At 40.4% G+C, this 16,521-nt stretch overlaps 2 protein-coding genes across 3 annotated transcripts in view; one reads left to right on the top strand and one right to left on the bottom strand.

Moving 5' to 3' along the window:
• Positions 1-13,319, top strand: part of camta1a (calmodulin binding transcription activator 1a) — a 279,253-nt gene extending 265,934 nt beyond the window's left edge. Inside the window, exons 12-24 of one of the 2 annotated variants that reach the window (XM_085442815.1) lie at positions 448-653; positions 781-977; positions 1,084-1,162; positions 1,285-1,633; positions 2,018-2,496; positions 3,280-3,458; positions 3,965-4,208; positions 5,061-5,132; positions 5,243-5,263; positions 5,386-5,585; positions 5,921-5,995; positions 6,358-6,388; positions 8,126-13,319. In XM_085442815.1, the coding sequence (XP_085298941.1) occupies positions 448-653; positions 781-977; positions 1,084-1,162; positions 1,285-1,633; positions 2,018-2,496; positions 3,280-3,458; positions 3,965-4,208; positions 5,061-5,132; positions 5,243-5,263; positions 5,386-5,585; positions 5,921-5,995; positions 6,358-6,388; positions 8,126-8,158 (2,165 nt within the window). In that variant the 3' untranslated portion in view covers positions 8,159-13,319. The remainder of the gene's footprint in view (positions 1-447; positions 654-780; positions 978-1,083; positions 1,163-1,284; positions 1,634-2,017; positions 2,497-3,279; positions 3,459-3,964; positions 4,209-5,060; positions 5,133-5,242; positions 5,264-5,385; positions 5,586-5,920; positions 5,996-6,357; positions 6,389-8,125) is intronic. The other variant, XM_085442814.1, reaches the window with a different exon arrangement.
• A 446-nt stretch (positions 13,320-13,765) lies between these two features.
• Positions 13,766-15,197, bottom strand: LOC146684604 (urotensin-2-like). The gene is made up of 4 exons (XM_085442817.1): positions 15,092-15,197; positions 14,624-14,734; positions 13,974-14,017; positions 13,766-13,879 (listed from the first exon to the last, which is right to left on the bottom strand). Exons 1-4 carry the CDS (start codon positions 15,195-15,197, stop codon positions 13,766-13,768), a joined length of 375 nt encoding a protein of 124 aa, XP_085298943.1.
• Between the last annotated feature and the right edge of the window lie 1,324 nt (positions 15,198-16,521).

Below are 16,521 nucleotides of genomic sequence, written 5' to 3'. Positions count from 1 at the left end.
GTGATGGAAGCCATTAAGGAGTGATTGATAGGCTTTACAGATTATTTTAGTAAAGCCAATTGTTTTGATGAAGTGAATGATGGATGCACTTGTTTTCACTTACATTCCGGAGTGATAAATAATGATCCTAAGGTCTTGCATTATAGCTGAAAGTAATTACTTTTCCCTCAGCTTTACAGCACCTCAAAAGTAGGCATTAGTGCATTCGTTTTTAAATGGTTGATTGTATGCCTGACGATGATTAGCCCCAAGTCACTGCGACAGTTCTAGTGCTCCTCAGAGTAACATACTGGTGCAGCTGTGGTGCATACTGTGCGATCGTTTGTCTTATCAGGATACAGGGTTGTTTGTGCTTGTACGAGCAAACACAAGACATCTTTTTCTTTTTCTCACACCAGATCCTCATTGTATGCCAATGTGTTTTTCTGTGTCTTTCTCTTTGCCCAGATAACCAGTTCAGAATGTCTATCCTGGAGCGCTTGGAGCAGATGGAGAGGAGGATGGCAGAGATGGCCAGCCACCAGCAAACGAGCGGTGCAGGGAGTGGTGGAGCTGGGGGAGGAACCGGGGGAGGAGGGGGAGGGGGAGGAGGAGGTGGTGGTGGAGGAGGTGGTGGAGGAGCTGGCGGTGGAGGCAACAATAACCAGTCACAGGTAAAGAGCCACATCATACCCCTTGTGTTGTGCTGAATGACAGTCACTGTGCTTGTCACCATGGACAGCAACCGTACAAACAGTATATGCAGCAACCAATAACGATCTGCTGTTTTGTGTCTTTGAGTGTGTATCTGGCCAAACGCAAGCCAGCAGCTCCTTTGAGAGCCGTGTTGTGGTGGTCTGCGAGAAGATGATGAGCAGAGCTTGCTGGGCCAAGTCCAAGCATTTAATCCACTCCAAGACCTTCAGAGGCATGACACTTCTTCATCTGGCTGCAGGCCAGGGCTACGCCACCCTCATCCAGACACTCATCAAGTGGCGGTAATAACATAATTCTCTAGTACTGGGCAATGGCGCTTTGTTCTGTAATTGATGTGCACATTAAAACAGAAGTGAGATGCTAATTGTTTCCTTTTTTACCAACCAGTACAAAGCATGCTGATAGCATTGATTTGGAGTTAGAAGTGGACCCTCTCAATGTGGATCACTTCTCGTGCACACCTCTGGTAAGGGAACTGAATTTAACATAAGACAATGCAAACAAAAATGAAGATAACCCTGGCTTGTGGTACAGATTAGCTCATTTTTGCTTTTTCTGCTTTTTTGTGTCCATCTGTATTTTATCTAGATGTGGGCCTGTGCGCTGGGTCACCTGGAGGCAGCGGTGGTACTGTACAAATGGGACAGACGTGCCCTAGCTATCCCAGATTCTCTGGGCCGCTTACCCCTGTCAATCGCCCGCTCACGTGGCCATACCAAATTGGCAGAGTGTCTGGAGCAGTTACAGAGGGAAGAGCAGCAACCGCCAGCCCCTCTACCACCTACAACTCGCATGTCTTTTTCCCCAGCCCCTGATGCCCCCACCACAGACAGCTGGATGGTCAGCTGGGCAAACACCAGTGTAGTAGCACCAAGTGGCAAGAAAGGATGTCCTGCTACCACAACAACCACACCCAGCACTACCAGCCTCAATCCAGGTTAGCAGAATGGAAGAAAAGTCACTGACTGTGAGATGCTTTATTTTCTGATATTCTGTTGCCATTTTCACACATTAATCAGATCAGAGCATTGTCCAAAGTTGCCCCGTCTCAATGTAGCTGAGAACAGGAAACAGTCTGCTTGAGATACGTTCTCGCTGTCGGACATACTTTGCTTGATTTAGTTCGTAGTGATTCCTGGATAGAGTGTGCAGGAGTCAGAAAATATGTTGCCCACTTACTCTTCACTTAGCATCACACTGACTTTTTACCAGCGAGCTGCAGTGCATGTGTGAAAACAGCTTATAACAAACAAAATGTTTATTAGTGTGCTCTGCAGCTAATTGTTACGTGTTGTGTGTTTTTCTTTTCTTTTTTTTGCAGACTTGAGAAGACCAAGGTCAGAACCCTCCAACTACTACAGCAGCGAGGGCCAAAGAGACCTCCCACTAGCTAAAAAACATAAACCCAACCCAGAACTGTTTCAAACTCGGCCTGACAAGGCCATGTCTGTTCCTTTGAGCCTGGAGCAGCAACAGCTGCACAAGCTATCCTCGAGCACTAAGAGCCTGTCCTCAGAAGTCCTGAGCTCAGACAAAGGACTGTCTACTGGAGGCAGCACAGGGACAACAAGATGGACCTCCAGAGAGAGTTTCTCCAGCAGCAGCAACTTGGGAAGGAAGGCGCTGGGTGTCAGTGGAGGCAGCAGCTTGGGGAAGGAGAAACTGGCCAATCGGTTACGGCAGCGGGAACAGTTAGGGATGCTAGTGATGTCAGAAAGTGAAATGGCTGATTCAGAGCTGCTATCATATCGGGAGGATCTAGAGAACCAGGACTGCCTCACACAGATGGATGACCTGCAGGTGAGAGTAATAATTTAAAAAAAAAACATTCAATGTGGTCAGCTGATTGTGTAGAGCATGGCAAGTATTACCAGTCAATTGGTATGAGCCAATTGATGGTGCTGCTAAAGATTCTACAGCAGAAATGATGTACCATCTGATACAATATCAAATACAAGGCACATCACATTTAGTAAGTAACATTTGGCAGAAAAGTTTCAGTTCTAGCAGATCTTATGAATTCAGAAAACATTTTAAAATAAAATTTCAAATAAAAGTAAAAAGAACATTTGCAAACTTGCGTAAAACCACGTGTCAGGGTGTGGCACCACTTTGATAGGGTGACATACAATACAGCTACACAATCATCATTAAAGAAAGCTTTGCAGCATTATAACCTACCACTAACAACCACCATTTTCTTTTTGTAAGTTTTTTTTTCTGGCCTCCTGCATTCAGCAGGCAGAATACACCAGGCCTGGCATTCTGTCGATGCCCGTCACTGCATAATAAACTCTCTTTATTGATCCACTTCAATAGCCAAGGAATTGTTCCAGGGATTCAGTCTAACTACTCCTCTTACAAATGAAGTGTTATTTTTACCCTCCAGAAATATCACTGTCATCATTTTTATCCCTCTCTCCTTTCTGTTTCCCCTCTCGAATCCGCATTATTGTCGCAGCACCAAACAATTAAATTTGCATGACTACACCATAGTAAAACATAATAGGTAGTCTCTCAAACTGTATATATAGTAAAAAATACACTGACTCCTCACGGGTTTTTTTTTTCTTAATAAAACAGGTAAATATGATGACTCTGGCTGAGCACATAATTGAAGCAACGCCAGAGAGAATCAAAAGGGAGAACTTCACCGCTGCAGACTCTGTGCCCTTAGACACATCAGGGGTCAGCAACACCATGAACTGGCTGGCCAACTACCTGGGAGACGTAGAACAGCTGCCAAGCATCATACATCTACGGTAAGATTCACCGTGGTGCAAGGAATAGATATAAATATAGCCAACTGGATAAAGTATCCAGTATATTGCATATCTAGTATGCCCTCCCACCTGTTTGAATATTTTCTCTTTTTTTCTGTGCTTTGTCTAAAGGTACCTGATTTAATGTGCTTTAATAGATAGACAGCTCAAGAGAACACATTTGTACATATATGGCTTTTAGAATAAGTTTAAGTTTAATGTACTAGCTTTAAACATAATACTATAAAGGATTAACCGAAAGTGTAAAGGAATGGGATGTCAAGCTAAAGAGAGGCACTGTCTGATTTGAAAGGTGCAGTGTCAGATGTTTGTGTACTGGCTGTGAGTTTGCAAGGAGTTATATTGTTAGTTGTCAAATTGCTTTATAAAGCTGCAAGCTGTAACGCAGTGTAAAAATGGTAAATATTTTCCTTTCTTTTAGACTTAATGTAAACTGTAGAATATATAGAATTGAAGAGAAGATATGTGTCATTATCCTTCCTCAGATCTCTGTATAATGAACCCCTGACCCCATCATCTAACCCCAGTTTGAGCCCCGGAGGGTCTCCGTTGAGAGAGGGCCCCCTGGAAAGGTCAACACTTCCTTCCCCAGCTGACTGGAGTGAGTTCATCAATGCCTCCAACAGCAAAGTGGAGCGAGACCTGGCCCAGCTGACTCTGTCGGATCCAGAGCAGAGAGAGCTATATGAGGCGGCCCGCCTAGTCCAAACTGCCTTCCGCAAGTACAAGGTACAGGCCCCGGTGCTCTGGTGCCATAAGCTGTGGACTGGTGTGAAATAGATGAAACTGTTTTTGGTTTCAGGCCAGATGTTGAAGAGTTCACTTTGTTTTTGTTTGACTCCATATGGTACTTTGTTGTAGTAAAGGGCAAGATTTTTGATGTGGTTGATTTCATGTATTTTTTTTTCTTGAGATGTACTGTTTCTAATCATGGTTAATATCTATCTTTGTGTCATTCTCTGTTCTTCTGCTAATATACGCATTACAACATATACAGAAAAATATACAAATATGTCCCTGTGGTTTCAGCATGGGAAAGGTGTGGCTTGAGCAGAGCATGGCCTTGCTTAGAAGAACGACTGCACTGTCCCTTGTGTCCCTGCTGCACTTAGACACAATTACGCTAATGCTCTCCTACTTCCTCTTTGTCTCTGTCTCTCTCTCTAAGTTAGACGTATGGAGCCTGCTACTGCCTGTTTTAAACTAGCTATCAAAACACCAGTCCTTTTCCCCTTGCCCGATCCCATTCCTCAACTCCTTACCCTCCCCATAGCTACTTTTAATAAGTTTTCGTATGACAAACTGTTCACTGTCGTTCACAGTCGTCTGTTGTGCCCATCTGCCAGCTGATGCAGAGGTGGACCTTTGTCTCTCTGTCTCCCTCTCTCTCTCTTTCTCGAAAACCTCCCCAATTTTCACGTGGGTCTGGTCCACCAGGCGTGGATTTATTCCAGGGTGGCATTCACATGCTAGTGAACCATGTCACCAGGAGACCTCAGGGACACAGAGCCACTAATATCCTCTGTGGCAAAAATGGGCTCTGTTTAAACTTCTGACCTATACCACTTTACTCTCCAACAGGGGCGGCCGCTCAGAGAGCAACAAGAGGTAGCTGCTGCTGTTATACAACGTTGTTACAAGAAGTACAAACAGGTAGGCACCATAGTGCGTAATGTCTGAAGTTTTCAAAACATAGCCAAATCTACATCAGCGTTTACGTCTCAGTACTTCATTCATTATCTTTCCCTTTTCCCATCTACAAGCTAACATGGATAGCCTTGAAGGTAAAATGTTCTCATTGCCATCAGCTGATGTAATCGCCACACTTGTTGGTTGTGTTCTTCCACAGTGTGAAGCCATAGCACTGTTCGTCAGCAGTAACGTATTGCTTTGTTCATGTCGGCAGTATGCACTTTATAAGAAGATGACGCAGGCCGCCATCCTTATCCAGAGTAAATTCCGCAGCTACCACGAACAGAAGAAGTTCCAGCAGAGCAAGAGGGCTGCCGTGCTCATTCAGCAATACTACCGCAGCTACAAGGAGTTTGGCAGGCTGAAGCCACACCACCGTGGGGCTGCTGCTGCTCTGGTGCAGCACAAACTAAGGTAGACGTTCATCCACGTACTGAATTAACTGAATCACTCGAATCTATTCATTCTGAAGCTGAGACATTATATTAATGAAGCGACCGCTTTGTTAAACTACATTATACAAAATGATGTTCTTGATTTATTGGACTTGACTTTGTGAAAATACCCTTTTAATGAGAGAAGTCTAAGCACTTTGGAGATGACTCATAGTCATTTTCAGTTTATTAATTGTAGTGTGTTTTAAATGGGCACCTTTTAGAGTTTCAGTGAAAGATAAAAGTTAAACTATGGCTCTGCAAAAGATGCTTTTCCGGACAGTGAGACGCTGTTGTCTGTCTGGTGTTTCATAGAAGTAGTCTGCTCACAAAGAGGCAGGATCAGGCTGCCAGGAAGATTATGAGGTTCCTACGACGTTGTCGCCACAGGTAGGCTCTGTCACTGTCTCAAACACACGATAACATACTCATTTATACATAGGCTAGATAGAGTTCACTGTCAGATTTACTGCAGCGGTTGGCCTAAAAGATTAATATCTCATTGAGATGATCAGTTAGTCATTGTAGAAATTGCTGCCATGTTTTCATCCATCTCTAGATTATTTTTTTTAACTCTGTGTAATGATTTTATTTTTGTGGAAAATAAATGGGTAGTTAGAAATGTCCCCAACACCTAAGCTCCACCTCCCTTCCCCTCACTATACCTGGCCCCCACCCGTTCTCGCCCCCTCCTTCACAGTACCTACTGTGTGCTAATAGCTGTCTGGTATTGTTTTGCTGTTTATGCCAAGCCCCTTGATGGACCATAGACTGTTCAAGCGGGTGAGTGCAGCCTCAGCAACTCAGTTCGTGCCTCTCTTTCTCTCTCTCTCTCTCTCTCTCTCTCTCTCTCGCTTTCTCTCCTTCTCGCTGTTTATTCCGTATGCCTCTTTCTCTCTTACTTCCTGTTATGTCTCACTCTTTAATAATACAATTATCTCCTCCTGAGGTCTCAGCATTCGCATTCTCTCCCTCCTTTCCTCGCCCATTTTCTCTTTTGCTCTTTCTCTCCCACCACCTTACCCACCCTTCCTCATTATCCATCACTATTGCTTGATGCCTGCTTGCATGAAGGCTGCCGACTGGAGCCACAGGTGGACTGAGAAGCTCAGATTTAGAGCAGAACATATCAAACTAACAACTTGCTTATGAATGACAAAATCACAGAAACACTTAACAGATACTACTTTGACTCTCTTTATCTCTGTCTTTCTCTCCTTGGAAATTACTTTTTGTTTATGTTTTTTTTCTTTTCAGCTTTTTGTGGTTATGCAGTTTGAGAGAACAGGAGGCTTTTTCTCAACCATCTTTTATTCTGCTGCATGACAAGTGGTGACAACTATGGGCCTTGCTTTTATACCTTTAGGCATGCTATGGGCCTGGTGTTTCTCAAGTAGCTGTCTGTCTGGCTGGCTGACTGTGTGCAATGTTTCTAGCCACTCGACAGACCGCGAGGGGATTTAACCCCTCTCTAACTTCTGTTTACTAAAACTGTGTGAAGCTGTGTTATGCCCACTGAATCATCAAGACAAACCAATAAATAAGCCAATAGTGTACTAAAAGATTCACCTAAATGGGGAAATGGTGCAAACATTGTATGCATAACTTAACCTCTGATTCTGAGACATTAAGATTACATGTGTTTACTCTTTTTTGGATTAGTTGTATGTTGTTCAAAACTAGGTTACCATGCTTTTAGAGCAGATTAGATTGTTAATGTTACCACCTGTTATTGCAAGTGTGTCCTCTGTACTGTGATATAGGTTTGAAGCCGTTACAGAAAACAAAAAACCCCCACACATATAATATAAAATAGTTTATTTCTAACACCAGGACAACAACACAAAGCTTTAATGGATCCATACCTCCAGGCAGTATACCAGCTCAGCATGACAAGATCCACCACTGCATCTAATCATGCAGCATCACAGTCTGCTTCTCTTCAATACATACATGTTGTAGTATTGGTCTTCTCAGAGCTAGTCTAAATCCATTACAAAGTGGTGGTTGTTTACCATAAAGTTAGCCTTTACGGTAAAGCTAATTGTTGTAACAGGCACTACTTGACTGATAATGAATCAGTCCTTTGTGGAAAGTTTAACTTTGTTTAATCTGCTATTGTTCATAAAATCTAGTGTAATAATGCATGGATTTTAGGCATAATGATACTGAGCAATAATTCTATCTGTCAGAATACCACATACTGGTAGATTAGCTGAGAAAAACTGTAATTATTATTAACAATATTGTGATAATACTGTTTATGTATCTGTATTTATTTTGTCACATTTAATCCCACTTCTAAATATTTTGTTTTTACTAGTAATGACTCTGTAATTATGCTATAACAGTTCCTTTTGTTCATTACAAAGTGAAAGCATTCTGACCAGCATTTCCTTTCACAGATGGGCTGTACTTCCTACTACTGGGCTGGTTTGATATTTTTATGTGTATGTGACTTAGTAAACTCAAATCATGGCTGTTGCATTCATGGACACTTTGTTTTTTTCTGTGTTCCAGGGTGAAAGAATTGAAAAGGGCCAGGGAACATGAGACCCCTCAGAAGAGCTCCCTTGCGATGTGACATCACTCTCCTGACTCCTCTTTTCTTTTTTGTTTGTACCCGAGACATTTTACAAGAGAAACTGAGAGAAAAAAAAAAAAAGAAACACCACCAATGCAAGCACTGCAATTATTACTACTACTGCAGTGTTACTGGTTCAACTGCGATTACATATACAACAGCATTTTTTTCACATATCTATTCTTTCCACTGACTTGATTTTGGTTGGAGAGTGGCAACTTCTACAGGATTATAAACTAAAAGGGTAGGGGTGGGGGTGCAGAACATTAGCTTCTTGGCATTTTTTGCACTTTTTCATGGATTGCTTTGTCTTTTTTTGAATATGAAGAGGATTTGGACAGTGAAGGAAGCAAACGCGGGACAAGAGGTGTAAACTGTGGCTGCTGCAGAAGATCTCAGAGGACAGAGAGACCATGCCGAAATACTCTGAGCTCTAATTGTATTTCATAATTTTTTAAGTGACCAAACAATTCATTTGAAGAAGGGATTTTTTTTACCAAATATATTAATAACCCACACGCCCACTTCTATCCACTGCTGTAGATTAATATTCAGCTTAGCCCAACAATTCCTCCTGTCCCACTGTGCTCTACCCCACCAGTCTACCCACACAGGTGGAGCTACAAATGAATGTAGTTGGGGGCTTACCATACTGAAGCAGATGGGGGATCAAATATTTGTTTTAAGATTTCTTTAAAAAAAAACAACTATGCTTTATCATATATATATTGTCACTTTATTACTTGAATTGTTCCACACTGTCCAATGTATTTCTTCCATCATGTCCAATGTATTGGTGATCTGTATCTTCAGGCTATATGTTGTTAAATCCTACCAAGAAAAAAATGCATGACTTCTTGGCAAGAAAAGTCTTTGCTTGTGTGCTTTGGTCTAGTCTTTCAGCCTATCCTCTGGTTTTGGTTTTGTTTCCACTCTATTGGTCCACATATCTGTACTCTTCTCTATGAATTCCAACATTTCATTGATGAAGCTATCCCTGTATTGTCTGATTTCTTTGTATTTCATTTTGGTTTGCCCTGTTGGTTTGATTGCTTCTTCGAAACCTACAAAGTGGAAAAAAACCTGGCTTATTTTGTGTTGTAATGGTTATGGTCATGCAGGTTATTACTGTTTTTTTGAAGTGAACTTCAGAGCCTGTGAAGGTTTTTGAGGGGAAGATCACATACATTGCCTTGACGTCTTAGAGATTCTTTGAGGGGTCCCTAAGCTTGTCCCAAAATAGGGGTTTGACAAATCCATATTTTTGACAATTGAGCGATTTCTGTATATAAAGAAGGCTGAAAGTACGTAGGGATTTAAAAAAAAACATGTACCCAAGGGGGATTGTATTTTAGAAATATATTATTTTATTCATTAAAATGGGTCAAAAACAGGTAAGAGACAAAAACAGAATATTTGTATAGTTTCGTTTGAATGCCTAAGAAGTATGGTTGTATTGTTTGTATATAGTGTAAATACCTGGGATAAAAATGAGCTATGTGCATGAAAAGTATGAACAGAGTCAAAAGGGAAAAAAACAACAAAAGCAGTAGTGGCTATGCTCTGTAAAATTAAAACTATTTCACTATTAGAGTATTTTATTTTATTTTGATTGTTCTTGAGAAGAACATTTTGCTAAAGCATGATATTATTGCAATATGAAAAAATAAAAAATACTGTATTTAGTGTTAGGAGAAGTCTTCAAAATTATCTTAAAACAAGTATGGTTGTGTTTATTTTATTTTATTTTCATTTCTTTCTTTTGGGCTACCAAGAACCTTTTGCCAATGGTGCCAAGGTATGTGAATGCTATATAGCTTAAGAAGAAAATTAAGTTAATTTTTGCAGAACAGATAATCATCCAGTGAAATACACACTAGCACTGAAGATCATCACATCAAAACTGGCAGAGGATCGCAAAAACGTTAAGGTACACAGTTTGCAAAGAAAGTCATATTCGTGCTGAAAGCATTTAAGTCTGTCACGCGTGCACCATTTCTACAGATAAATAGAGCATTTATCAATCACCGAACACACCGTAACAAAGTTGAGTTACTTTTTTTGTTGTCATTGCAAATGGAATGTGCTGATTTCTCATTGCTGAGGTATTATCTGATCTTTAAGATTGTAAATGGCAGCCTTGCCCGTGGTGGACATATAAAACAATTCACATTGTTACTCTGTCCCTGAAAAAGATGGGAGTAAACATGCAAACTTTAATTTACAATTTGCTGCATCGACCGACACTTGGAGAATTCAGAGTTGTTCCTCGTAGTCGAGTAGTGACGGGTGTTTCTCTGTACGGTGTTTCGGTTAAAAGCACTGGATCAAGGCTGCCAGAGTCTAAATGTATATGTTGTATTCCATGTCAGAAAAACGCGTTTAGTTAAAAACCACATGTAGCATTATGTCCATGACCACATTTCTTTGCCAAGCAGCTGAAAACAAGTTTGCAAAATGAACTGTGCCAGCAGTCAAAGGTGCTAAAATGATTCTAAACAGAAGGATGGCACTGAAAGTAGTCACTGTCCTCACTACAGAGTCCAAACAACTGCAGAAACTAAAGTGCAAACCAGTGCACTAGTGCCATTTGTAATTATGAAAGATAAGATGCATTTTGTGCATCGGGTTATTTATAAAATGACAGTATAGCAGAGAAAATGTAATTGGGATGGAGGAACAATTTGAGAGATAACAACAGTAAAGCTGCTGGTTCAGAGGTGCCTGTTGGCTGCTGTTTAATCCCTATTATATATTACCACCATAAAGTCTATCCTGTATCCAAGTATTGATACGTGATTATTCAGCCAAGTGCCACTGGAAAACTTGAGTTTTGTTTAGTGAACTGTTGTCATGTTTGTTAAATTATAATTAAGCCAAATGTGTATTTTTCCAATTTATTTACTTGAGTCACTGTTTTTTTAATTGTTTGTTTTTTGCTGTTGTTTTTCCAGTCACCTGATATGTAAACGTAATTTCCAGAGTGTTTATGTAGGAAGTGCCTATATTCATATCCTAAAAACAGTAATCCAGTTTCAGAATACTTGCATTGTATCTGAGGTTGATGTGAGAGAACGCGGTCACCCACAGACAGTGTTCTATCTTCCACATAAATACACACGATCGCCACTGTTATACCATTCCACTCACCAAAGCCACAATTATATGCCTGCACACAACACTTATAATACAGCACTCAAGCTTGTCAACATGCTAGCTTTTTTCTTTCTTTGTTTTTGTCTTCTTTTCCATTTTTTGTTGGAACAGCTTGTTAAAAACCACATTTAGAAATGCCACTACTGGAGTTTGTTGCCTTGCATTCATCCTCTAGTCTGTGGTTAGAATGCGTAGCCAATGCAATGTTGCGGCAAAAAGGAGAAGGATTTATTATGCTTGCATGGGTAAAATAGTTAACTGGGTGACAGAAGTGCACCTAAAGCATGCTTATTTTCCTAGAATCGGTAGTCAGATAGACTTGTTAAAGGACTTACTGTTCTGTAAAGCAATGAACATTGGTTTGAGGTGTCACAGAACTCAGAAAGACAGAGGGCATGTGACTGAAGGGCAAACCTACTAATTGAGCCAGTGATCAATACTCAGTAGCTACTGATGATTTCATGGCAAAGCATGAGGACGGGATTGTTTTTAGACAAGCTCTAACTTTTTGTTTTGTTTTTGTTTTTTAAAATCCTTTTTAATCAGTAGATTCCCAACTTCAAATAAGACAAAAGGACAAGGGTAGAGACATTGTGACAGTATATATAGCAACTAAGTGACACACGGTACACACAAACACACGCACAAGACACCGCACAGCACACATGCTGACATGTCAGGTGTCAATTTCACTTGTACATTGAGTGGTGAAGGCAGCATTGTTATTATTTATTTATTTTTACCCAGACTGAGGGACTGGTTCACCTCCCTTCTGTATTTTACTCAGGGTGCCAAAACGGGGAGGAGGAAACAGAGCAGGACATGTGATTCACAGCAAGAGAAGCTGAAATTCAAAACCCCTTCTAGCAGACAAACAGGTTCAACAGTGCAAGAGTGAAATCTTTAACACGGCTTGCTGTAGTGTATGAACAGTTTCCTCAAAATAACCTCAGTACACACAGTACTAGAGCCCTGAAATGATGGTTGTTTATGTATATGTCTTTAAGATAAATGATTTGACGCTTTTTCGTAGAAAGCTGTCATATTATTGTGTAACTTTGGCCACTTCTTTAGGCCTTTATAATTCATTTAGGTGACAGTGTAGAGGGTATTTATGATTAAGAGTGTAGCTGTATGAAAAGCTTAAATCTTGTTTTTACTGCCATTTGTGAATGGGACGGCAGGTTAGCTGACAGTATTACTAATTTCGAGATGTTCTGTGAATTGACCTGAGAATCTGCCTTTCCTCCTCTTCTTTTTCCGAAGCACCCCAACCAGAGAAAGGTAGGCACATCAGGACAACAGAACACAAACAGATTTACAGTATATTCCACTTGTTGACACAGAGCAATAAAGAACTATTTTGTGGAGACCTTATAGACCTAGCAAAGTTTAAAATGATTGGACACATGTAGTCGACTTACTCTTATGCAAATGCCAGTATTGCAAGACAAGCATTCAGTAGTTTATGGACAGCAATTATATGGCACCCTTTACCGAACTGCACGTTTTCATCAATTCCAAACTGAGAAGAAAAAAAAAAGGCCCTGCTTTGATAGAAAGCCATGGGTCCTCGACACTTTGCATGTGAACTAGTGTTAGATCTATTTTCCTCTCCTCTATAGCTGTCTTTCTCTCTGTCTTTCCCTGTTATGTGACCCAATTTTTCTCCGCTCCCAACCCCTATCTTTAAAAGTTTCATGTCCTCTTGGTTCTCCTAATGTGTTTTGCTTTCCTCCTTTTTCTCCCCTTCTCTTGTTTGTAAGTTTTATTTTTGTAATTGTGCATGTACAAGCGTCACTGACTCGATGGATATGTTAAAAAAAAAAAAAAAAAAGAGATTTCAGCTGCTGAAGCCATGCAAAACGTTTTGAATTGCCCTTAAAATATGGAAGATGTTTTCTGAATGCTTTATATTCTTTCTGCTGTAAAATAATAAAAAAAGGAAAAAATGAAGAAAACTCGAGAACCAACTTTGCAAAGTCTTTTTGTTTCCTTTTTCTTAATTTACGGAAGGCATAGTGGGTTCACCTTTTACCAAGAAAAGACAAATACATGATTTATTTACAATATTTTTTTATTTCTGTTCAACGAACAGTGCTATATAATCTTTGACTTTCACGTCTAAAAGAAATTTAGCCATACATTGGACAACCAATGACTTTATATGTGGATTTCACAGTTCTAACTAAACCCTAATAAATCATCTTAAAGCCTCTTAGCAATATGTTTCAATCACAGATGGGGCATTTTGTGTATGTCTGTATGCGCGTGTGAGGGTGTGCGACTGCACATGCGCTTTATGCATGTGAGGTATTTCTTATTTATTTTGGCTGCATGTGCCAGTGTGAGTGTAAGATGTTTGATTTTTTTTTTCTTTCAGTGCAAGCCCTGCCTCGTGCCTGTTTTCAGTCACTGTTTTAGACACAGTACTTCCAGAAACACTCTGAATTCCCTCCTCTCTTCCTGAACTGTTTCCGGATGCCCAGCGCATGGCTGAAAGGATTTAGGAGACTTTGTTTCTCCAACAGGACCTGAAAGACAAGATAAAGCGATTTAGTGAATTAGTCACAGGGTGTTGCTCACATTACTTTGATGTTTTAGGAATAGCATTCACTGAAAACCTACCTCTCTTTTGAGCCCCCTAGGAAGCAGACCTGTTGTTCTGACACCTGAGAGAAAAGGAAACATGGTAAACATATGCTGATAGCTTAGCTGTGTTTCTGGGAATGTCAGTAGAGTTCATTTAAAACAGATGTACTGTACTTTTTCTACTCTTATGATGATGGTTGCTAACGTTAGACACGGCCATGGTTTGTATGTGCTATGTAAGTTTAGGCCCTGTGTGCTCATTGTCAGACTATTTTTTCTGCTCTTAGATCTGCATGATGTGAAAAAAGGGGATCTCATAAAAGTACATAGATATGTTCATTTGGTTATCTCAGGCACTCGTCTCTGTTTGAAAGGGGCAGCGACTCAGAAGAAAGTGGGCCTAAATGAGGAAGAGGAGTTAAAGTTGGGGGGTTTTCAGGCAGTAGATAAATGAAGGGGCTGTACCAAGTGTAAGATTTTTAAACTGTAACTAATGCAAAGCTACTCTAGCAGAACACAGCATATGAAGTATATGAAGCTCAAAATGTGCAAATGAGCTTTAAAAGTAAGTAGTGCTCTAGTAAGCATATTACTATGTAACTGTGTATGAATCCACATCTAAAGCACACTCTTTTCTGCAAAATTAAGTCATGTAAAGTCACGTTTGGTCAATGCACGTTTCTTACCATCTCTGTTGATCTCATCAGATATTAGAGTGGAATATCTAGGGCCTGTACCGTCCTGCTCAGAGAGAGGCAGGTCATCCAGACTGCTGATTCCTCGGTCCTCCGCTGATACTGAGGAGAACCAAACAAGCCCACACAGTTGGTAGGAACACCATTGAGAGGTACGGATTCGTGCTGTGAACATTTTGTAATCTAATTCTCACTGGTAATCACAATAAAGCATTCGAAATAATTGAACAAAAACTCAATCTCCTCTCTGATGGCAGAACTTTGGCATGTGAACTTTGGCAGAGCAATCATTGTTCAACACTGCAGCTCTAAAGTAATTACTTCAAGGCCCCAGGACATGACTAGCTTGCCATTAATCGTTGCAAATTATGTTTTATTACTAAAAAATGCTAATCAAGGGACTGACACAGGGAATTACTTTGTATAACAGCTATAATAAAGATATTACTTTCCACTCACCAGGTCCTGGATACGGCATCTCAGCAGATTCTGTAATGGGGTGGGCCAGCAGTGGGCTTGAGGCCACAAGCACAAAGGCCCAGGAGAGAAGATGGTTACACTTCATCAGTGCTGATGGAAGTGGCTCTGATTTGCACAGAGGGTGAAAAGGAGAAATCTACGTGCTCTGCTGATCCTAACGGTGTTATATAGTTGAAGCTGTAGCCTAACCCCTTCCCACCCACTTCCTGCATGATGCACAGCAGACACAGACCTTTTCTTGCTGCTACGGACGACAACATCATCCAGAGTCGCACTCTTGTGATAAATCAACAGGTGACTTATAGTCTCAATAAAAAAAAAGATGTGAGTTGGCCCATTCTTCAAGGGCATAGTCATATTTTACCTGCTCTTAAGGTTGATTGAATGTTTTTTTACTGACTTTGTAAAAGGTATCGAGGCAGGTGTTTAAGATGTCACGTCAGTGTAATCCCACGAGGGAGCAGATGGAGAAACAGGGCAGACAAATGACTAATATTTTTATACTACTAGTTCATTAAACTCTTGGACCATTTGAATCCTCTGGCTGTATCTCTGCAAACAAAGCCCAGCAAACCCCTAATAAATCTGTAATTATTTAGAGAGGTGGAGTGGACATGTTAAAATGTTGAGGGCCATGTTGTCTATAAGCCGTCTGACATTTTAAGACAACAGGAAAATGCTTCCATGGACCACTGAATCAGACTGATTGATGCATTTTATTTAGAAGCCTGGCGGTTTTAAGCTTTTATATCTGTGCTTTCACGTCTTAGTCATGCAGTAAAACGAAACTTTATGAGTACACCAAGCATCACTGCTCAGCCTAACAGAGGCTTGGCTATTGAGTATGAGATGGGTGATGGGAGGGGGGAGTTATTTACAAAGTCATATTTTGCACCTCTCTGTGTAATTTGTATATTTATTAGATGTATGACATCAGCGTTCAGTCCCTGATAATGAGAGCCAATGAAGCAACAGTGACATTTTATTTTATGCTTTGCATGGCAGACACTCCATTAGGTGTTGCTATATATCATGAAATGCAATTAAAATTTATATTCTGAATTACTCGAGGCCAGTGTGCCAATTCCAAGTTATTTCAGCATCTATAATAGACTATGGCTCCCCCAAACTTGATGTTTTTCCTACTCTATGCAGTCCTTTTGACAATTTAATCAAGAATTTCCTCCAGGCATCGGTGTTTTTGGGAAAACATTTTTAATTGCATTTTATAATAGCATTTTTAATGCAGTGTCGCCTGATCGCCATATTCACGAAATCTTTGAATGATATTATGTACTGTAGATGGTGAGATATTCAAAATCTTTCCAACTTTACATTGAGGAACATTACTCTCAAAGTTTTCCACAATTTTTAGATGCAGTTTTTGTTTTTCGCAGATTGGTGAACTT

Source organism: Copadichromis virginalis, linkage group LG20 (genome assembly GCF_057382275.1).
Source record: "Copadichromis virginalis isolate Kocher_CV1m ecotype Utaka linkage group LG20, C_Virginalis_male_GT1.1, whole genome shotgun sequence".
Classification (NCBI taxonomy): Eukaryota; Metazoa; Chordata; class Actinopteri; order Cichliformes; family Cichlidae; genus Copadichromis; species Copadichromis virginalis.
Note: the sequence above shows the minus strand (reverse complement) of the source record. Positions and strands in the feature narration are given on the sequence as shown.